Source organism: Bufo gargarizans, chromosome 11 (assembly GCF_014858855.1).
Source record: "Bufo gargarizans isolate SCDJY-AF-19 chromosome 11, ASM1485885v1, whole genome shotgun sequence".
Taxonomy (NCBI): domain Eukaryota; kingdom Metazoa; phylum Chordata; class Amphibia; order Anura; family Bufonidae; genus Bufo; species Bufo gargarizans.
The window spans coordinates 81,742,527-81,766,285 of NC_058090.1; the positions used below are offsets into that span (position 1 = coordinate 81,742,527).

At 48.5% G+C, this 23,759-nt stretch overlaps 1 protein-coding gene across 1 annotated transcript in view; it reads right to left on the minus strand.

The window, feature by feature from the left end:
• Positions 1-869: 869 nt before the first annotated feature.
• LOC122921802 (zinc finger CCCH domain-containing protein 6-like) overlaps positions 870-23,759 on the minus strand; it is a 31,523-nt gene continuing 8,633 nt past the window's right edge. Inside the window, 12 exon segments of the mRNA XM_044272048.1 lie at positions 870-2,396; positions 2,398-2,966; positions 5,379-5,474; positions 5,584-5,930; positions 8,320-8,387; positions 8,942-9,049; positions 10,229-10,342; positions 13,152-13,268; positions 15,676-15,806; positions 17,936-18,149; positions 19,529-19,639; positions 19,726-19,915. Coding sequence (XP_044127983.1) covers positions 1,494-2,396; positions 2,398-2,966; positions 5,379-5,474; positions 5,584-5,930; positions 8,320-8,387; positions 8,942-9,049; positions 10,229-10,342; positions 13,152-13,268; positions 15,676-15,806; positions 17,936-18,149; positions 19,529-19,639; positions 19,726-19,915 — 2,968 coding nt within the window. The 3' untranslated portion in view covers positions 870-1,493.

The following is a 23,759-nucleotide window of genomic DNA, read 5'->3' on the forward strand; positions in this document are numbered from 1 at the left end:
CCTCCTTTCACTACTACAGCGGAGCGTGCTCACTCAGCTCTTTTCGGAACTCCCATGAGATCACACCGTGCACCCCCCTCTTTGGGGATCCCGTCCCACTGGGGGGAACTGCACCTATCGGACATTGGTAGCATAACCTAGCGGTATGCCACCAAGGCACTCTTTAACCGTATCGTCAATACTTTCTAACACACATTAAATGCCAACTCCTTATCAGTTTCAAGATCTCTTCTTCTTGTCAGTGAACAGAGAACCTATCCTGATGGCATCCACAGTCCTGTTCCGCTGAATCCGAGTCCTGCCCTGTAACAAGCTGTGCAATGGAGTTAGCTCGACAGTATCACGACTATCAGTATCAGAGCGGTAGGGGTCGGACTCCTCAGACAGCGCCGTACGCTGAATAGTGGCTGAGCTTGGTACGGCTGCTCAATCCCATTCACTTAAAGTGGACACCACGAGACTGATGGATACGACAGGTTGTGGGAGAGGGCCCGAACGCTGCGGCAGCTGTTTGGAATTGGACCCCCAATACTATTGGCCTATCCTCAAGAAAGCTGATCACTATTGAAGTCCTGGACAACCCTTTTAAATTCATCCCGAATGTTATCATTTACAGCCATAACACTTCTGCTCAAGCCCCTGTAGTAAAGCAAAATGAACCTTAAGGATATGCCATCAATGTGGACAGGAGCAGACCCCAGACGTAGGACCTGCACCTATCTAGAGCAGTGTTTCCCAACCAGTGTGCCTCCAGCTGTTGCAAAACTACAACTCCCAGCATGCCTGGACAGTCTTTGGTTGTGCGGGCATGCTGGGAGTTGTAGTTTTGCAACAGCTGGAGGCACACTGGTTGGGAAACACTGATCTAGAGAACGGGGGTCTAAAAGTAAAATACTGTTCTCTATGGGAGTCCTCAGCTATTTTCAGAAGTCCCGCATTTCCCTTCACCACTATGGGACTGTTGAAAAAAAATCGAAGTCAGCGCTCAACTATAGTGGTGAACGGAGGGTGGCGGCGCATGTGCGGCTGCTCTCTGTTTACTCCAGAGGGCTCGTTTTGGAGATAGGAGCGGGTCCAAGAGCTGAGAGGTGCACCTATCTGACACTGACGGCATATCCTAGAGATGTCGCAGACTGGAACACCCCTTTAATAACCCCCCCCCCCCAGACTTGCTATTAAGCGGAGATATCTAATTTACACCGTCATGAGCATAGCACATACCATATACATGTATAATCTTCACATTGTGCCCTATTTACAGTGAAAGTGCTTGGTTGCAGCCTGTTATGTCGCTTTCTCTATCACATGATCCACTAGCATAGGAATAAAAAATACAATACCACAGGAAATGCAGCCGGCACGGCAGAAATGTACACGGGGAGCGGCGCGGAGGAGCGTGGTTTAATGTACAAATAAATAACGGAGACGGGGAGAGGCCGGAGCTTGGCCGGCACAGGACAGGAAATACAAAAACCTAAGAAACTGGAGTGCCGCTAGCAGAATGGAGAAGCCGTGGGGTCGAAGGTTTTGAAAACGTCTTTCAGCGGCTTGCCGTCCCCTTCGCCTTCTGCTTTGGTTTCTGGGCCTTGGCTTGGAGCTGCTGGTTTGATCTGCCTCGGATCGCTGTACTGAGGCCGTATAAGTCCCGCCAAAGCTGAGACGGGGAGGTTGTGAATGGCGGGCACCTGTGCTGTGGTGTTTTTATCGGTTGCCTCCTCTTTGTCGGCGGGGCAGTCGACCTTATCCTCACTGTCCTCCGGACTCTTAATAGTGGGTTCTCCGATGGGCTGCTGAGGCTTCTCCTCCGTTTCCTCAGACTCGTCTTTGCTCGGCTTGCCCGCATCCTCAGTCTTTTTTTCATGGTCTCCGTTTTCTCCTATGGAAGTCGGAACGGTATCTGCTGATGTTGTGGAGCCGTCTCGTTGCCTGTACAGACTGATATTTTTCAGTATGGACACAGGACTACCCAATCTGCTGCCAGAAGGGGACGTTTTTGGAGCGTATGATGAAAGGACTTCTTGGGCAGGCTTCACGGATGTTGGTGGTGAACTTATGGATGATCTTGCTGCCAAGCGGGGGTCAACTTTAGGTGGCAAGGACTCCTTTGCTGCGCTCGGCTGGCTGTCATTGCTGGGGAATCTATGAAGTCGGGACTGAAGGCTCTTTTGGAGACGGGGGTCGTTCATTTTGTGGATTGTCACATGCGAATCTGCTGCTGCTGCTGGTTCCACGTAGCTGCCTTTGACTGAAATGATCGCTTGTTTCGCTTTTTGCTCCAGTCTGGGATCCACCCTCTCCAGTCTTGGGTCAGAACCGGACTGAAGCACCTCCGTGACCAGGGGCCTGGATTTATTAAGCCTCTGGTCAGCAATTAGTGGAGGTAATGGAAGATTTATAGGATGAAACTGGGTCAGGTTTTGGAGGGGGGACTGGGAGTAGATCCTCAGGTGCCCACACAATAAGTTTTGCAAAGTTGGGTTTGGACAGTACAATGTCCATTTTAATGTGGCTGAATTGCCTCAGCTTACAGCGCGGGTCCCTTAGACTTACCCCTGGTAAGGTTTCTAGCGGTATGACTGCGGTTTTCTCTCTTAGTTCCCTCTCGGCATCCTCATCCTCATCATCATTCCCTCTCGGCTTAACGTTCCCTCCTGAGTGAGGAAGGTGGCTAACGGCAGAGGTCTCTAGTTTAATCTTCCTGGGGTCCCGTGTGTTTCTGGGATCAGATGTGGCACTCTCCACGTGATGTCCGGGACTTTGTCCCGGGTGAAGTCTTAGTCTAGGATCGAATGGCTGGCCACCAACAGCCCTCTCTTTTGCCAGCCTTGGGTCACATACTTGAGGGGCCGGCTGCTGCTCGGTGGTGTTGTTCCTGGCCAGTTTGGTTTGGTTCCGCAGGGTTTTTAAGATGGAACTAACGCCGCTACCATCCTCTTCCTCACTGCTATACCAGTTTGCAAATTCATCTGAAAATAAAGCAAGAGCACGATTAACATTTGTACCAATCGTGTGTATGGAGCGGAAAAGAGCATGACCCTTTTCTTTATGCCAGTTCTCTGAGAAGTGTGCATCAGTGTGATAGTATTTCTAATAGTGTTGAGCAAGCTTGTTTTTCAAGTTCTGCGTCCAAAGTTCGGGTTATCGAAGAATCCCTTTATGGTTTCCGCTACCGCGCACCATAATGGAATTTGGAATTCATAACGGGATTCTTTTGATAACCCCCAACTTTGGACGCAGAACTTAAAAAATAGGTTTGCTCAACACTAATTTCTAATGTACCAGAAAGGGTTATTCGAGTGCAGAAGGATGGAGTAGGCCAGAAAATGCTGGGGGACTGGCAGTAGCACATAAACTATACAAGGACTTCCAGTCTGTTCGTGTAATTAATATAAGCATATGTACAGTACATGTGGAATTAACCATTTTATGGCGATTGGCAAGGATCTGCCGCAGTGCAATGTGTACAATAACGATTGGCTAGTTACGGGTTACGAGCCCATTGTATTCTGATCCAATCATATGATTCTATTGCATCTCTCCACACGTGATCACTGCATGCTTTCGGGAATTGTGAACACCAGACCAAAGCAGGGAGGGAACTACTCTAACAATTAGTATTCCTATAAATGCTTGTTCCCGATAAATCGCTCGGCCCAATAGAGCCTTAAAGGGGTTCTTCACTTTCATTTAACTGATGATCTATCCTCTGGATAGATCATCAGCTTCTGATCGGCCGGGGTCCGACACCCAGGACCCCCGCCGATCAGCTGTTTGAGAAGGCAGCGGCGCTCCAGCAGCGCCGCGGCCTTCTCACTGTTTACCGCCGGGCCGCACGCCCACTGACGTCACGACTTGTATCAACTAGAGTGGGCGCGGCTAAGCTCCATTCAAGTGAACAGAGCTTAGCAGCGCCCACTCTAGTTGATACAAGTCGTGACGTCAGTGGGCGGGCGGCCCGGCGGTAAACAGTGAGAAGGCCGCGGCGCTGCTGGAGCGCCGCTGCCTTCTCAAACAGCTGATCGGCGGGGGTCCCGGGTCTCGGACCCCCGCCGATCAGAAGCTGATGATCTATCCAGAGGATAGATCATCAGTTAAATGAAAGTGAAGAACCCCTTTAAGGAGAGTCTGTCAGCAACTTTCCCTGTCTCAAATGGCTCCCCCTGCACTGTGGGACACATATATATAAGCTGGGTTTACGCAGCCCAAGAAGCAGCCGATTATAGGGAAAGAAGCGTTCCTTCCCAACAAAAAGGCTGGAGGTGAGGTGCTGCATCATCACCTCCACAGTACGAGGACAAGGGATCGTTTCTGGACGTTAACCCCTCACCGGTTTAGTTTTTAGCCAGCCCACTATCAAATCACGTCCGTGCCCGGATGTGTGCCATACGATACCCACTGTGGGCAGCGTAAGTGATGGAATGGGCTGTACACGCGCTGCTTTTCACACCAGTAAGCTGGCATTTTGAATGTGGAGAAATCTGCTGCCCATGCAGCTGAAATCTGACTACCTTTCTACTGACAGGAGGCCCCTACACAGTAGGTGATCTTGCCGTTTCAGGTATGTACTAGTATTGGGCAAAACCACAGTAAAGGATTTGGAATATTAGGAAAGATGACAAATACATTGGACTTACAGTTGTGAGTCTGGTGTGTTCATAAGGGGAACGCGCCCCCTGCTATGTATACACAAACAGCCAGCAATCACAGTCCAATGTAATTTTCATAGTTAACATTTCGTAAGCCATTTTGGCTAATCGCTGTACAGACATGTATTCTTAAAGGGGTTGGCCCACCTCAGACACTGGGGGCATATTGCTAGGATATGCCCCCGATGTCTGATAGATGCGGGTCCCTGAGGTGGGACCTTCACCTATCTTTAGAATGGGGCCCACAAAGTGAGGGAGGGGGCACTGCGCATGAGGAGCTGCCCTCCATTCACTCCTATGAAAACGTGAAAAATAACAGAGTGCTGGCTTGACTATTTCCGTCAGTGAATGAAGCAGTGGCTGTGCTTGCGCTGTGGATTTTCCATTCATTTCAATGGAACTGCCGAAAACAGGAGAGCGTGCCGCTTGGCTATTTTCGGCGCTCCCATAGGAATGAATGGAGGGCGGCTCTGCATGCGCAGTACCCTCCCTCTCCTTCACTTTCACTAAAGATAGATGCAGGGTCCCAGAGGTGGGACCTGCACCTATCAGACATTGCAGGCATAGCCTAGCGATATGCCCCCAATGTCTGAGGTGAGACAACCCCTTTAAGCAGGGCAGCATAGACCCATAAAAGATCTGCTTGAAGAATCAGGTCAAGCACGGGAGTAAAGCATACAAGGGAGGAGGGCGGCATATTTTACGATTCTGCATAGTACATCAGATACATACCTTCTTCTCTACTCATGGATCTCTGTGGCGGAGGTTGACTCGTGTCCCCGCCGTCCATCGTTTTTCCAATTCTTGAAAATAAAACTTTATGCATAGCTTAAAGTAAAAAACACACAACACAGAGGTAAATGTGGGGCGTTCCCTGCGTAACCGAAGCACCACTATGTGTTCACATCCTCGGTGGTATTTGCTAAATGTTACTTACATTCAGGAACGCTGGAAGGTTTCACGCTATGAACGGCCTGCTGGGAGTAGTAGTTCTCATAGTACGCAGGTGCACTCTGTACAGACTGATAGCTGCTTTGTTGCTGCATTCCATGCGGCTGCTCGTCTGCACTGTGGTGGTATGGCGGTGGGTGGACACTGGGACCTTCTCTCTGATGGTTCATACCGTGGCCTGCGGAGGAGTTGAATGATGCATTCACGCCTGAGTTCCCATACATTGGCGGTGGCGGCAGGGGCCCCGGGTCAGGCAGGGGCTCAGAGTTGTACAAAGACGGGTGATTTCCTTGGTACTGCATTCCCATGTACGATTGATTGTAAAACTTTGACCTGCATTGGAGGCGACAAGTTACATGTCTTACTTACGGTAAGGTGGTATGGTTACTTATGGTAGGTCTGACATCCTCTACTCCCGCTGATCAGGATCAGCTCCAGCGCAGGAGGTAGGCGCCAGAACTACACAGCTGTCCATTGTGTAGTGGCTGGAGCCCGTTACTGCAGTAGTCACTTGAAGTAACCAGCTCTGTCCACTACACCAGGGGTGGGCAACCTCCGGCCCGTGGGATCATTTCATATGGCCCCGAGCCCCCTTCCAGAGTATATAGAGAAAATGCTAATGACCACTTCCATTATGGAACCTGTCATTAGCATGCGGGAGGCACAGCAAGATGAGAACAGAACTGCACTGGCTGTCCTCACCTTACCTGGTCTTCTTTTGGCCCCACTCTGTGTCCTGATACATACAGCGTCAGGACGTCGTGCACGTAGGTAACAGTATAGCGTGGCGGGAAGAAGACCAGGGAGGGTAAGTGAATCTGCCAAGAGGCAGCGCCGTCCGGAACAGGAGAGGTAAGTTTATTTATTTTAAACATCTGATCTGAGGTTTGATTGGATGCTGGGGGGTCTGATAGGGCATGATCTGAGGCTAATGGAGGGGGGGGGGGGGGGGTCTGATTTGATGCTAAGGCTGGGGAGGGTCCGATTTGATTCTAAGGCTGGGGAGGGTCCGATTTGATTCTAAGGCTGGGGAGGGTCCGATTTGATTCTAAGGCTGGGGAGGGTCCGATTTGATTCTAAGGCTGGGGAGGGTCCGATCTAAGGCTGGGGAGGGTCCGATCTAAGGCTGGGGAGGGTCCGATCTAAGGCTGGGGAGGGTCCGATCTAAGGCTGGGGAGGGTCCGATCTAAGGCTGGGGAGGGTCCGATCTAAGGCTGGGGAGGGTCCGATCTAAGGCTGGGGAGGGTCCGATCTAAGGCTGGGGAGGGTCCGATCTAAGGCTGCGAAGATAGAGGCAGGATAGTGTCAGGGAGAGTGAAAGCTGAGCGGACCCCTCTCTGGACCCTCTGGGTTTAGATTGGCTGCCATTAATGCCAAATAAAAAATACATATATAAAACATTCTCAACTTTAAAAGTAGACTGCTATATGTGGTTAAAATGGCGCCTGTACTATTTGTAATATATATATATATATATTAGAGTGCAGGCGCCATTTTGTGCTGCAAAAATACAGCGCTCTCGATTTTTTTAATTGAAGCCCAATTTGTGTAACTTACCCCAAAGTCAGTTATATGTTTGACCAAATACAGCAGTCACGTTTTTAAGTTGAGAATTTTGTACGGCCCCCGAACAGTGTTACAAATCTCCAAATGGCCCTGGCAGCAGAAAGGTTCCCCACCCCTGCACTACACGATGGAAGGCGCCGTCTACTTCTGGCACCATAGCTACTCACAAACAGCTGATCAGCAGGGGTGCAGGGTGTCAGACCCTAATTTGTTACTACGGCTTAGAAAATACTGGAAAACCCCTTGCTATTGCTCAGTCCCAGAGTGCACAGAAGATATAATCTGCCAGAGGACTCTTAAAGGGGTTTGACCAGGTTTCTAGATTATGCTATACCCAATAAGTATAGTAAATCTGACCACTGGGATTCCCACTGATCCTTCGAGCAAAGCTTTGGTACAGCGATCCTCCCGATGGCCTTGGGTTGAGATGGTTTCTGGTTACGAGGGATCTGGAGGCGGCCCTGTCCATTACGGCCACTTTTCACTTTATTCAAGCACACGATCTCAGTGCCTGTGCCGACGTACCATATGCAGAACAGTCAACTGGCGGGAAGTCCCAGCCAATGAGCATGTGCCTTTGCGTCATGGCATGCAGAGATTGGCTGAAGTTGACACCCCCACCAATTAGGGCACCAGGAGGTCCTGTGAGTGCCGTAGCCTTCTACGTGAGCTGTACGTTGTATAGCGAGCTGCTCTTAGGCCACGTGACTGATGAACGTGTCGTCACTAGCCTAGGAAAAGCTGAGAGAAGACTGCAACACTCCCAGGAGGCCGGTGCTTTCTCAAACAGCTGATCCATGGGGGTCCCGGGTTTCGGTACCCCACCAATCAGATACTGATGACTTATCCTCTTATAAAGTCTTGAAAACCCCTTCAACTATTCACCAGAAAAGTTTGGCTTAATGAGGTTCTGAATTGGCCATTTTCCAGCTGCTCCTCCGGACTCCGGACTCTTCTGCCTTCCATCCTCCTTTGCTCAGGTTGACATTTTAGGGTCTCCATAAAACTCCACCTTTATTTTATCCATGGAAAATGGCTGATGGGCTTTAGACCTCACTGGTCCTAACGACTAACTGATGAGGGAGGCCGTAAACCCATCAGCCGCTTTACTGTCCGCCAATAAGCAGTGAACTCCTCTGGAATAACTAAAACTCACCCATGATGCGGCTCTTCCTCCATCTCCTCATCCATGTCGTGCTGCGCTTCTTCTTCCGTGTTCAGAACCTGCGCAGAACACAGGGGGTCACACTTACAGCATCACCTCATCATTTTTTCTGCTTTTTCTAATAAATTACTGTACATTGAAACCCATCAGGTCATGTCTGGAACTAGATGCAGCTATTATCTGTGGAACCTTCTCTATGACATCCGTATACCTTGCTAGGGCGTGTGCACAAGGGTTGTCCTATGGGAGACAACACCTTTAACTCCCATCACTGGTACATTAAAGAGGCGCACTGGGAGTTTCACATTGATGGACTAACCACAGTTAAAGGAGCTGCAGCCTCTTCATGGTATGTCAAGCACAGCGCCACCCACTGGCTAGTGGCTGTGCTTGGTATTGCAGTTCCATCCCATTCACTTGAATAGGACTAAGCTGCAGCAGAAAGGCCATGTGATCGAGGGGTGTGACATCACAGGCAAAGGAAGAGGATGCCCTTCAAACAGATTATTGGCGGGTACGCCAGGTGACAGACCCCCACCAATCAGATACAAAACTGATTACAGCTCCTTCTCCAGTAACTGTAGCAGCCTTTGCTGCTGCCTTAGACACTTACCTTGTGCAGTAGCTCCCTGGTCTCGTCAGTAAGGGGGTCGTGAGAAAATTTGCAGTTGTCTCCTTGGTAGCACGTTGTCCCTGTATGGTGAAACTTGCACTGGAAATTCACGTACAGCACAAAATGTTAAGGACAATGACAAAAGTGGACAGCGTCTATGAGACGTGTGAACGCAAGGTTTAGCCCTCATTCAGACGGCCATGACGCTGGACTGAAGGATCTTCAATCTCAGGGCAGTTTTGGACATGTATTTACTCTGTGTGAACACACCCTTACCAAGTGTTCAATTGTGCGCATAGTGTGAATGAGGCCTAATATGGACACTGTATGGATCCAAATACCCATCGCTATTTCCACATATTACTGTCCCCCGCTAGTCAACAGCTGGATCCACATAACGTGACATTGTGCAAACTGCTGCCCCATTAGGGTGCATCCACACCACTGTAGTTTCCATCCACATGCGACCCGTTCATTTCTGTGGGGCCGCCCCCCAAAAAAACTAAAAAACGGATAGCATACGGATGTCAGCCCTGTGCTGTCCACATCTGTGCAGCCAAGCCGCAAATTACAGAACATGTCCTGTTCTTGTCCGTTTTAAAAAAACAGGCATTTTTTCCAGTGGGATGCACAAGGACCTCATCTGTATTTTGCAGACTGCTAAACGGATACAGTTGTGTGAATGCGCTCTGACAGATGAGCACTTTGGAGGAGCATCTTGAGTTTGTGGGCAGACATATTGTTCTTGTGCTGCTTATGAGATTGAGATGAAATTGAAGGGATTGCCGAGTCGAGAGATTAATCTTACAACGGGTCATGTTTTTCTCACTGCAGGAAGTTTACAATAAGGCCATTTTGGGCAGTCGCCTGGCGTCCGAGGCTCCTGGGGACCCTTGGACAGAAAAAGTGGCCATCAGACTATAGGCAGGGTGCCGAGCAGAGCAGCAGCTGCCTTCCTTTCTGCAGGAGGAGAGGTCCCAGGCCTCCGAGCTAGATGTACACACACCTGCACGGAAAGAAAGAAAGGGTTTCTGCTGATGACAGCCAGGAGCCTAATGAAAGCACCCAGACCAGAGGACAGGCCTTATTGGACTCCTGTCAGCATTACACTGACCGGTATAATACACTGCAATGCAAAGGCACTCCAGTGTATTATATCAGTGGTCAAAATATCACCTGGTCTACATCCTGTAGTGGGACGAAAAATGCTTTATGTACAAACCTTCACATATTCGGTTTCCCTGCGTCTGCATTATTAACCTACCACAGCAGTTGGTATAAAAGGATATTATGCATGTAAATACAGTTCTCGCCTCTTGTACAGTAACCTTGTATGTAAAACTTGCAGATTTCTTTCTTCTTTTCTATCTCGGCATCATGATCAAACTTGCATTGGTCTCCCTGAAATAAAACAGCAGCAGAATAGTCTTGTACTCAACAAACAGGACAACTCTGTAAAGGGGCATTCAGGTTACAAGACGTTGTGCCTATCTACTATAGAGAGAGGGTTACTGTTAGATCGGTGGAGGTCAGACCGATGGGACCACCCCCACGATCACACGAATGGAGTGCTGGTTGAGCATGAGCACCATGACTCCAGTCACCTCCATGGGACTGATGGAGATAGAAGAGTACGGCGCTCCGTTACCTCCTGCAGTCCCACAGTTGGACTGGGAGCAAAACTTTCACAAACTCGGATACATATATTCTTTGGTCAGATTATGGCATTTGAAGGACTCCTGAACTCAACAGCATGCCCAATGTCTATGTTCAGCAGCTGGAGGACCAAGAGTTTGCTGACTGTCGGACACCAGAGCCAGCACTACACAGCGCCGCCCATTGTGCAGTGGGCAGAGATGGTTACTGCAGCAGCTGCTTCCATCAAAGTGAATAGGCAACTAGGGTTGTTGCAGGTATCGAAATTTCGATACCCAATCGATACTTTTGTCCCGGTATCGTATCGATACCGGGCTGCGCTTCTGCGCAGTCTAGTATAACACAACATGAGCGCGCTGCTGTCAACGCGCTCATGTTCCCTCAGCAGCACAGGGGAGAAGGAAGCATGTCCTCCCTTCCCATGTGCTGCTGCCAATGGGGACAGAGGGGCGGAGGAGGGGCGGGCGCTCTGCGCCACCAATGATAGGACTTTTTCTACACAGAGCGGCACCCAGCGATGTCCCAGCACTTACTATTATTCCTTGGCACCGCTCCGTTCGCCCGCAGTGCCCCATTACTGTCTCCTCTCCTGCTCCATATGCTAATTACCATTGGAGCGATGGGAGGAGACATGGAGCAGGAGAGGAGACAGTAATGGGGCACTGCGGGCGAACGGAGCGGCGCCCAGGAATAATAGTAAGTGCTGGGACATCGCTGAGCGCTGCTCTGTGTAGCCTAATACTTAGTCTGGACCTAGGAAAAGTAGACTTTAACACATAATACAGGAGGCGGGTGCCGGTAGCAGAATCGCATTGCTGGCACCCTGCCCCTGACAGGGAGCTGCGATCAGCGGCAGTTAACTGCTCAGGTGCGGCACCTGAGGGGTTAACTGCCGGTGATCTGCCAGTACCCGCCTCCTGTATTAAGGGGTAATTATCATTGGTGGCGCAGTGCGCCCTTCCCCCCCTCAACCCCCCACCCCATTAAAATCATTGTTGGCGCATTGCGCTGGCCCCTCTCAACCCCCCCCCCCCAGTATTAAAATCATTGGTGGCGCAGTGCGCCGGCCCCTCTCAACCCCCCCCCACTATTAAAATCATTGTTGGCGCATTGCGCTGGCCCCTCTCAACCCCCCCCCCCCAGTATTAAAATCATTGGTGGCGCAGTGCGCCGGCCCCTCTCAACCCCCCCCACTATTAAAATCATTGTTGGCGCATTGCGCTGGCCCCTCTCAACCCCCCCCCCCCCCCAGTATTAAAATCATTGGTGGCGCAGTGCGCCGGCCCCTCTCAACCCCCCCCCACTATTAAAATCATCGGTGGCGCAGTGCGCTGGCCCCTCCCCTCCCCCTCATTGGTGGCAGTGGCCACAGGGTCCCCTCCCCCTCATTGGTGGTGCAGTGGCAGCTTCTGATCGGAGCCCCAGCAGTGTAATCCTGGGGCTCTGATCGGTTACCATGGCAGCCAGGACGCTGCTGAAGCCCTGGTTGCCATGGTAACATCCCTGATGCTGTGTGCACAAAGCCCAGAGTAGCAGGGAGAGTGTGATATCCTATTCACCCTGATAGAGCTCTATCAGGCTGAATAGGACAAGGGATGAAAGATCCCAGGTTCTGGCCCCTAAGGGGGGAAATAGTTATTAAATAAAAAGTGTAAAAAAAAATAAAAAAAAATAAAAAAAAAATATTAAGTATGAATCACCCCCTTTTCCAATTTCACATATAAAATGTATAAATAATAAACATATCACATAATCGCCACGTCAGAATAGTCCAAACTATTAAAATATTAAAAAAAAAATGTATGCGGTGAATGCCGGAACAGAAAAAATAAATAAAAACTGCGCGATAAGCCGTTTTTTAAAATGTGGAATGCACGTGGCTTCTTTGGTTTATTTTTTTTGCGGGGTATCGAATATCGCAATACTTTTTAATGGTTTCGAAACCGAATCAAAAATTTGGTACCGCATCAACTCTAATGGTAACCAGCAAAGACCACTACACAAGGGACAGACCTGTGTAGCTCCAGCACCAGAGATGGTCGGCAAGGGTGCAGGGTGTATGCATCAATATGTAGAGCACTACCTGCGTATAACATGTGGATTGTCCATGCAGATTCACCAACGGAGAATACCACAGAAGTAGATGGAATTTTAACAAATCGAATTAACTTCAGCGGCAGAGGAAGAGTGCCGGAGTGTGCGGTATCCAGCATAGCCGGAGTGCGACAAGAACCACCAGATCCCTGTGGACTATAATGGGATCAAACGAGGATCCAGCCGATTGCCGGCATTTCTGTATCCGGCTTCAGTCAATGGGAATCTGGAGGTTCACGCCATTATGCAGTTATCACGGATACAGTGAACTCCGGCCAGATTTTTTTTTTTTTTAACACTGATGTGAAAGTACCATCGCTCGCTGTGGAAATTGTGTGCAACGCAGATTTTCAAATCCGCAGTGTGTCAATATATTACTCATGTAATCCCACATCTTTGGATGGAACACATGGATGGATTGGTGGGGCAGGGACTTGTACTCATCCTCTGTGTACTTTACCTTTATACATCGGGCCTCCAAGAAATACTTGCAGATCTGCTTCCCTCTGCGTTCCACTGTATGCTGATTGATGAATTCTTGACTCATCGCCACCCATTTCTTCCCATGTTTATTCTCCTAGTGGACAAAGCGCTGACTGTTAGTGCTGCAATCCTGGCGGATCTCTTTCCACCACAATCAATACAGATGATGTGGAATAAAACAGTTTCTTAATATTTCAATGTCTCAAAAAGTTGTGAACTGATTGTCAGAATATTCACAGCAGCACAGTGTATATTAGGACACAAGGGCTTCCTGACGCTGCTAAAACCACTAATCCAGGCCTTATAGGGCATCTGTCAGCAGTTTTGTACCCATGACACTGGCTGACCTGTTACATGTCCGCTTGTCAGCTAAAGACAACTGTATTGGTCCCATGTTCATATGTGCCCGCATTGCTGAGAAAATGATGTCTTAATATATGCAAATGAGGCCCTGTGGGTAATGGGGGTGTTGCTCTAGAGGCTCTGCTCTCTCTGCACCTGCCGTGCCCTCTGCATTTTGATTGACAGGGCCAGGCAGGGATGACGTTTTCATTGCCTAATCCTGTCAATCACAGTGCAGAGGGCATGGCAGTTGCAGAGGAAGAGAAGAGCCTCTAGGAGCACCAGGGGCATTGTCGTAGCAACTCTACTCCCGCTCACATTACGCTGCCTTGCCTTGTCAATCAAAGTGCAGAGGACGCGGCAGTTGCTGAGAAAGCAGAGCCTCCAGGTGTAATAAAAACGCCCCCGTTGCTCTTAGAGGCTCATTTGCATATATTAAAACATCACTTTTCTCAGCAATGCGGGCACATGTGAACATGGGACCAACACAGATGCCTCCAGCTGCCAAGCGCGCATGCAACAGGTCAGCCAGTGTAATAGGTACAAAACTGCTGACAGATGCTCTTTAAGAACTTTTGATAAGACACAGTGACATACCAAAGGTTTTGATTGGCGGGGATCCGAGGGCTGAGACCCCCAAAAGAGAAGGTCAATAGAAAGTCTTTTGGGGGGGGGGGGGGGGGGGGGGGGTTACCCCCCTCCGTCGGTGTACGTTATGCCACATTTACCATATGTCTCCTTATCCTTAAGCCTAACACTTCTGTCTAGAGAAGCTCCTCCAGTTTTCCTACTCCACCCTCTTCCTGGAGTGAAACTCATTAACATAACTAACCACAAGCACTTTCCCAGCTACAATACAAAACTGGAGTGAGTGGTGTAAAAATGCGCTAAATTTTGCTCAAGCAAGTTGCAAAAGCCTTATTTTTGCAACGTTTTGATGCCAGATGTCTGGACTGAAGGTACGCTAAATCAGGGCCTACGAATCCCTCTGGAGTCAGTCTCTTGCAGTGAGGAGAGAGCCCTGTATTTGAGCGTTTCTTTTTCCTCGCCCTAGTGGACGTCTAATCACCGATCAAAACCGTCCAGGACTCGGAGCATTGAAGGAGTTAGGGTATCAGTCCTTTTCACGTACCAAAGTCGCTCCCGCCTGTAAGGTGGTAAAATCACTCCTACAGCCGTCACTCAATGTTCCGAGCCCTAATAGGTTCGTCCATGTCTTAGTGTTTGGTTCACATAGCGGGAGAAGGGCGTTTTTGGGGGAAGTTCGGAGACGCTGCAATCATTTCTCACCTTGATTCTTCTAACTCCCTAATAATGGATATAGCACTGAGCAGACCTGGTCCACCATGAATGCAGAGCCAGGATGAGCCTGCTGCCTAGAGGTCGTAGGAACGTCGCTGCTCTCGGCCACCGATTACACAGATGCTTGTAGACTTAGCTCTCCACCTGTCTGCTAGAAGCCCACTTGTGCTCCTCGCTGAGCAGCTGGGACTCATCCTCCTCATTCCATCCTCTCACATTCAATGCCCCCAGACATTTACACTGGAAAATCAGTCACCTCAGGGGTCATGGTTCCCATGGCCAGGACGGTCACATGCTGGCCACTTGTAAACAGAGGCTGGAAGGACCCCCGGGACACACGCACTGGATCATCCGGCACTGAAGAGGTTAAGTACTTGGTGTTATAACACTTGGGACCATTACATTTTTTCCCAAAAGATGCAGCACCCCTTTAATATTAAAGAGGACCTCTCGCCCCTTCTGACATGTATGTTTTAGCAACTACTTGCATTCCCAATTCAATGACAATTCTGCCGCATCCTTTCCTGGGGTTGTGCCAAGTTTTTACGTTATCCCATACCCACAGAATAGAGGATAACTGGCTGAAGGGGGTTTGACTGCTGGGACCCCAACTGATCACAAGGATGGAGCGGTAAGTTGAGCATGTGCCCTGCCGCTCCGTTCATTCTGACACGCTCCCGTAAAGAATGAATGGAGCGCAGGGCGCATTCTCCACCTGCCAGTTCATTAGAATGGAGGAACAGGACAGCCATTCTTATGATCGGTGGGGGTCCCAGCAATCAGCTAGTTATCCTCTATCCTGTGGCACAACCCCTTTAAGTGTGCCACGTGTTGTCGGCATCATCAGTGACACCCACCTCTTGGAAGCCATCTTGATAATAAGGGTTCAGCCCTTTATGAGACCCTCTTCCTCGGCCTCGGTCTTTATGCATTGTCTTCTTGTGTGGCCCGAGGCCCCGTCCATAGTAGTACCCTTTCTGTTCTGGCCCTGGAAAAGATCAGGACATTCTTTTCTGAAGAAATGCTACTTGTTTAATCCTTTAGCATATTTTTTTTTACATATACAAATAGATCATGAATGGTCAAATAACAAATCCTCTTACACCGCTATGCCTGTAAACATCCGTAGATCACCCAGTACCCTGCAATCATGGCGTCTTTCCGCAACTTTGAATCAAAGTTTAATGTTTCGCGTAAAAAAAAACAAAAACAAAAAAAACATGTTTGTAGATGAGTCTGACGTAAGCAGACGCCAATTAAAGGGGTTGTCTGGGTTCAGAGCTGAACCCGGACATCCCTCCATTTTCACCCCGGCAGCCCCCCTGACAGGAGCTTCGGAGCAGTTTATGCTCCGATGCTCTCCTTTGCCCTGCGCTAAATTGCGCAGGGCAAAGGCATTTTTAGGAGATCTGGTGACGTACCGGGGTCTCTATGGGGCTGACAGGAACCCCGGTGACGTCACCAGCACTGATGGGCGGGATTTAGCGCTGCCCTAGCCAGTAAAACGGCTAGGGCAGAGCTAAAGCCCGCCCCTCAGAGCCGGTGAGTTACCGCCCGGCAGTGTGTTATTGAAAACAAAAAAGCCCGTGCCCTGTGCGATTTAGCGCAGGGTACTGGAGCGCATCGGAGCATGAGATGCTAGCCTCAGGGGGGCTGCCTGGGTGAAAATAAGGGTATGTCCGGGTTCAGCTCTGAACCCAGACAACCCCTTTAACTCCTAAATATAAAAGTGCAATATGTGTGGAGTTAATACGTGTCACTTACACCGGTGTCACCACATGCCAGTAAATGTCTGAGGGGCGATTAGATGTGTCCACCAACTGCTTTAGTAGAAGATAAAAAATGCTCCCTAAATAATAGGGGGAAGGGGGTCATATACCAGACCCCTGGGGTCACTAGGAAACTGCAGGGATGGGAATATCACAGTTAGTGTCCATTCACATGTCCGCAAAATGGGTCCGCATCCGTTCCGCAATTTTGCGGAACAGGTGCGGACCCATTCATTTTTAATGGGGCCGGAACGTGCTGTCCGCATCTGCACTTCCGTTTCGCAGAAAAAAACAAAACAAACATGTCCTATTCTTGTCCATGGCTGAATGGAGAGAAGGATAGATGAATGGAGAGATGGATGGATGCATGATTGAATAGATGGATGGAGAGATGGATGGACGGATAAATGAATGGAGAGATGGATGGATGAATGGAGAGATGGATGGATGCATGATTGAATAGATGGACGGATAAATGAATGGAGAGATGGATGGATGGATAGATAAATGGATGGATGAATGGAGGGATGGATGGATGAATGGAGGGATGGATGGATGGATGGAGAGATGATGAATGGAGAGATGGATGGATGGATGGAGAGATGAATGAATGGAAAGATGGATGGATGGATAGATGAATGGAGAGATGGATGGATGCATGATTGAATAGATGGATGAATAAATGAATGGAGAGAATGATGGACTGAAAGATGGATGGATGGATGAATGAATGAATGAAGAGATGAATGGACGGATAAATGATGGCAGAGATGGGTGAGGGAGATATGACATGGACGGATGAATGCAGAGAAGGAGGTATAGATGGATGGAGGGAGAGATGAGCGGCTGTGATTTTACTCCTTGTCCTCACCGCTCCGGCCCCTCCCCAATGAGTGCTGCTCCGTGAATACTGCAGCTGTTCCAGCCATGGAAAAAGTCATGACGAAGGACACACATTCTCGGCATTGAAATGGTTAAAGTATAAAATAAGAGAAACTTCAGAGGGTGTCAGGAAGTGCCTGGATTATAGAGGGCCTGGCACTGCCCCTTTTAGTAAAAGTCTGGAGCATCTATTCTGATGACTGTCAGTTGTGCCGTTCCCTCTATTATTCCTGGGAGAACTTTCTGAATACAGGCACATCCAGGTGTTACCTGTTAGGGGGATGTCTGACACTGCCCAAACAGTGCTGCCAGAGTCGGACTGTGCACGGACACCCCCCAACTAGTAACACCCCTCTGTACCTGTATTCCTAACCCTCTAGCAGGAATTATAGATACAGTTATAAGAGAAGAATACAATGATTCCCTAGAACGGATGTGTCAGGAGCCGGGCGCTCTAAGTGCTTACCTGTCGGCATCCCTTTCATGGCTGGCTTCTTATAAGGAGGTTCATCCACGTCGGGGTTCTCCTTCGCTTGCCGGTAGTGTTTCAGCTGCTCAGCAAAGTCCTCATCTTCTTCATTGTAGTTGCCATCGCTGTAGTTGCTGTAGCCGTCATAGTCAGGCGGGGTTTTCTTGCTGTGCATAGACTTTGAGGAGGACATGTAACCGCCACGTCCATGCTGCAGGACGGTACAACTGAAAGTTACACGGTACGGCCAAACGTGGCCTAAATGCTGCGGGTTTTCCACAGCGGAACTGAGGCGAGGATAATCCTCCGCATCTTACCAATTTATGCTGTGGATTTCCCCCTTTGCAATGCATATTTTAAAGGGGTAGTCTGGTTGTTACACGTTATCCCCTATCTAAAGGATAGGGAACAACTATTAGATAAGTGGGAGACTTACCGTGGCAACCGGCACCGATCACGAGAAAGGAGGCCCCCCTGAAATGAACGCAGCAGTGTGCGGCCACTCCATTCATCTCTATGGGAATTCCGGAGCACTGTACTCGGCTGTGTCTGGAGCTTCTATAGAAATGCATTGGAGCGGCCACGAGCATTCATTTCAGGGGGGCCTCCGTGATCGGTGGGGGTCACAGCAGTAGGACCCCCATTGATCTAATAGCTATCCCCAATGCCATCAATTTGAACAACCGGAATACCCCTTTAAAAGTGGATCAATTCCGATAAAACACTGATACAGACCGTCCTGTTCCATAAGACTGCTATGCACCGACTTACACCGCCGGCAGAGTCCATTATCAGCGTATTCCTAACAACAGGCCCAAAAGCTGTAGACCAGGGATGCCCGACCTGCGGCCATCCAGCTGTTGCCAAACTCCAACTCCCAGCATTTCTGGACAGCCTACAACTATTAGGGAATGCTTGGAGTTGTAGTTTTGCAACAGCATGGAGGGCCGCAGGTTGACTAAGGTCCACACCTGGGTTCCGGTAGTCCATTCCAGCAGAGGAATTCCCCCAGCACAGCTGGGACCGGATGGATCCCCATTCACCATGATGGGATCGGTCAGGTTTCTGGGAGAAAGCTGTAAACCTGACGGTTGCAGTGAATGGGATCCTAGCGACAGCAGATACAGAGATTTGGGTGGTCTGCTCCTCTGCTGGAACACACTACGGGAATACCGGAACGCAGAGGTGAATCTGGCCTAAAGCACATTTCAGCGGGATCGGTTGACAAGCAAATGATTAGACCCTCCCAACTATCCCGACAAAATTTCCACTTCAGGCATGGCCTAAAAACTGACAGTGTGCCTCCACGTCAATGTCAGACCACCCGGGTGCTGCAACAGGTATTGACTACAGCATCTGATTGGTTGGCCAGAGCCATCACCATGCCTGAAATTTATAGTACAGTGCACTCACAGGGCTGGAGCACAAAGGAGTCAAAGGAATAGACTGTCCTCCCCTCACCTCCAAGTCACTCTATATACACACACAGCATAGGACTATGTGGCCTGCTCAAGAGTGAGAGAAGAAATTGGCAGCGGAGGTGACAATGACAGAGGGAGGCCCACGTAATGCGTGTGGCTGAAGACTTACATGTCTGTAATGAGAGTCGTAATCTCGGTACTTGGGAACCTTGCGAGGCCTCTCAGCGTGGTCATCGTCCGAGCTGTAGTCCGAGCTCTCGTCGCTGGATGGTGTGGTGCGCTGGAAAGACAACACGAAGGGGAAGGTTTCGTTCAGAGAAGGGACATTTAAACAGATACGAAACCCCGGTCGGCTGAAATCCTCACCTTGTGCTTGGTTTTGTGGCGGTGTTTCTTCTTCACTTTCACTTTCTTTTTCGACTTCTTGGACTTTTTATGAGGCCTCTCTTCCCGAGGCTCCTCTTCTTCCTCTTTGGCCTCTTCCTTCACTTCTTCTGGTTCTTCCTCCTCAAACCCGGCATCATCTATTTCGCCGTCTTCCAACTCTCCCTCCTTCCTGCAAGGAAACCCGGGGACAGATGAGTCCTGATTCTAAGGATGACGGCACTACAGTGGATCCAGCGGAAGGCGGATCTAGATATTTCAGTGGGAAATGTTATATGCTGGTATTATACCCTCCATATTGGCACTGCCCAGAAGGATGATACTTCTGCAATATCGTTAGGGTGGATGTTGTATTGTACCCGTGCATACGGCCACCGAGGTGGGCTACAGGCCACACATCTGGTTGGAGACCACAGCTCTAAATATTGCTTTCTGAGGTTTCTCAGTTGGATCTTTTTCTTCAGATCTCATAAGGTTGCCTCCCTCAGGACGCCCCTGCTATGAGATCATGACTCTCCACCATTCTGCACTACATCACATTATGGAATTACTATTCGTGCCTCTACAGGTGCTCGCTTTATTATACTATATATTTTATTAGATGATTGCGGTGGGTCCTGCTTCAGCAACCCCCACAAGGGAAGCTTGACTTGGCCATCTAATCCACGTCACGCGGCCTTCTCTCTACCCACCAAGCTCAGAGCTGTACATTGTATAATGGCTGTGCTCGTCATTGCGCTCAGCCCCATTCACTTTACTGGGACCACGTTACCGATGAATGTGTGGTCACATGGCCTGGACTAAGCTGCGAGCCCTGGTACCTTCTCAAAGAACGGAATGGCAAGGGTGCTGGGTGTCAGACCCCCACCGATCAGGTCATTGATGACCTATGCAGAGGATGAGTCACAAGTCTCAAAAAACCTGAGAAATAAGTTGCCCTCAGCCAAAAAATGTAAATCTAAAAAATCTGTCAATTCTTGTTTGAGGGATTTTCACCTATTCTTCCAGTGAGATTCCTGGGCCGTCTTGCATGCACTGCTCTTCTCAGGTCTCTCCACAGGTTGTCAATGATGTTCAGATCAGGGCCATGGTAAAACCTTCAGCTTGTACCTTTTGAGGTAGTGTATTGTGGTTTTTCAAGTGTGTTTAGGATTATTATCTATTTGTAGAAGCCATCCTTCAGGTTTTTTACAGTTGGTGTTCGGTTTGTTTCCAGAATTCTTCCCTCTACAGGAGAAATGTTCCAGGCACCATTGGCTGCAGCACAACCCCAAAGCATGACTGATCCACCCCTATTCTTCATAGTTGGAGAGTTTATGATATTCTCTGCCCCTTTATCTCCAAAACATACCTTTGCTTATTGTGACCTAAGAGTTCTATTTTAACCACATCGGTCCACAGTACTTGTTTCCAAAATCCATCAGGCTTCATCAGTTCTTTTGTAAACTCTGAATTTGGTGGTGAGGACACAAGAGAGGTTTTCTACTGATGACTCTTACATGAAGGTCATATTTGTACAGGTGTCACTGGACTGTACAACAATGCACCACCTCCAGAGTCTGCTAAATCTTCCTGAAGGTCTTTTGCCATCAAGCAGGGGTTCTGATTAGCCTTCTAGCAATCCTATGAGCAGTTGTCTCCAGACCTTCTATTCACTCATATTAGTCATATTAGTCTTATTCAAAAGTTTTTTCGCATGAGGTATAAATAATACTCACTCTTTTGAAGCTTTGCTTGTATTTTTCAAGTCCCTTTATTCATATAAATAAATCGCCATAATGCATATTTGCATAGTAATCCTGAGAGCGCTGAACTGATTGCTACCCCATGTTGCGCGACGTTTCAGGGGTCAACCCCATTAATCATGCACGATTTTGAATAAAACTAATACGACTGAGTGGATTATGTGGATATAATTGTGGAGCCGGAGTGAGGATCTGAATAAGGTTCGTGGTAGACTACAGGTGGAGCAACAGTTGATGATTGAACGTCTCTTGATCTCCACCGCTATTGTTAACTGCCATTTTCTAATTACACTTCAAACTGAGGAAATTGCCACCTGAAACTACCTCAAAAGGCGCAGCTGAAGGTTTTACCATGGCCTCACAGTCCCCTGATCTGAACATCACAAAGAATCTGTGAATAGACCTAAAATGAGCAAGGCAAGCAAGACAAAGACAGCACAGGAATCTCACAAAACTGGAAGACGTCTGCAAGGAAGAAAGGATGAAAAGATCTGAAAGGCTCTTGGCTGGCTGAAAAAGTGATTACAAGCTGTGATACTTGCTAAAGGGGAGCTACTAAGTACTAACCATGCAGGGGGCCCAAAGTTTTGCTTTGAGCTCCTTTTCCTTTTTTGTTACTTTGAAAATGTAAAAAAAATGAAGATGAAAAAAAAATTACATTGTTTTGCTTACAAAACAAAGGCAGTGTCACTACACATGTACAGCTATACCTTACCGTCCATCACATACATTCCTCCATCACTACATCTACACCTGTGCCTTACCTACATCACATACAGTCCTCCATCACTACACATGTTCAACTATACCTTACCGTCCATCACATACATTCCTCCATCACTACATCTACACCTGTGCCTTACCTACATCACATACAGTCCTCCATCACTACACATGTTCAACTATACCTTACCGTCCATCACATACAGTCCTCCATCACTACACACCTACATCACATACAGTCCTCCATCACTACACACCTACATCACATACAGTCCTCCATCACTACACATCTACTCCTATACCGTACATCACATACAGTCCTCCATCACTACACATCTACTCCTATACCGTACATCACACACAGTCCTCCATCACTACACATCTACTCCTATACCGTACATCACACACAGTCCTCCATCACTACACATCTACTCCTATACCGTACATCACATACAGTCCTCCATCACTACACATCTACACCTATACCGTACATCACATACAGTCCTCCATCACTACACATCTACTCCTATACCGTACATCACATACAGTCCTCCATCACTACACATCTACACCTATACCGTACATCACATACAGTCCTCCATCACTACACATCTACACCTATACCTTACATCACATACAGTCCTCCATCACTACACATCTACACCTATACCTTACATCACATACAGTCCTCCATCACTACACATCTACACCTATACCGTACATCACATACAGTCCTCCATCACTACACATCTACACCTATACCGTACATCACATACAGTCCTCCATCACTACACATCTACTCCTATACCGTACATCACATACAGTCCTCCATCACTACACATCTACACCTATACCGTACATCACATACAGTCCTCCATCACTACACATCTACACCTATACCGTACATCACATACAGTCCTCCATCACTACACATCTACTCCTATACCGTACATCACATACAGTCCTCCATCACTACACATCTACACCTATACCTTACATACAGTCCTCCATCACTACACATCTACTCCTATACCATACATCACATACAGTCCTCCATCACTACACCTGTGCCTTACCTACATCACATACAGTCCTCCATCACTACACATCTACACCTATACCTTACATCACATACAGTCCTCCATCACTACACATCTACATTTATACCTTACATCACATACAGTCCTCCATCACTACACCTGTGCCTTACCTACATCACATACAGTCCTCCATCACTACACACCTACATCACTACACATCTACCGTACATCACATACAGTCCTCCATCACTACACATCTAGACCTATACTGTACATCACATACAGTCCTCCATCACTACACCTGTGCCTTACCTACATCACATACAGTCCTCCATCACTACACCTATACCGTACATCACATACAGTCCTCCATCACTACACCTATACCGTACGTCACATACAGTCCTCCATCACTACACCTATACCATACATCACATACAGTCCTCATCACTACACCTATACCGTACATCACATACAGTCCTCATCACTACACCTATACCTTACATCA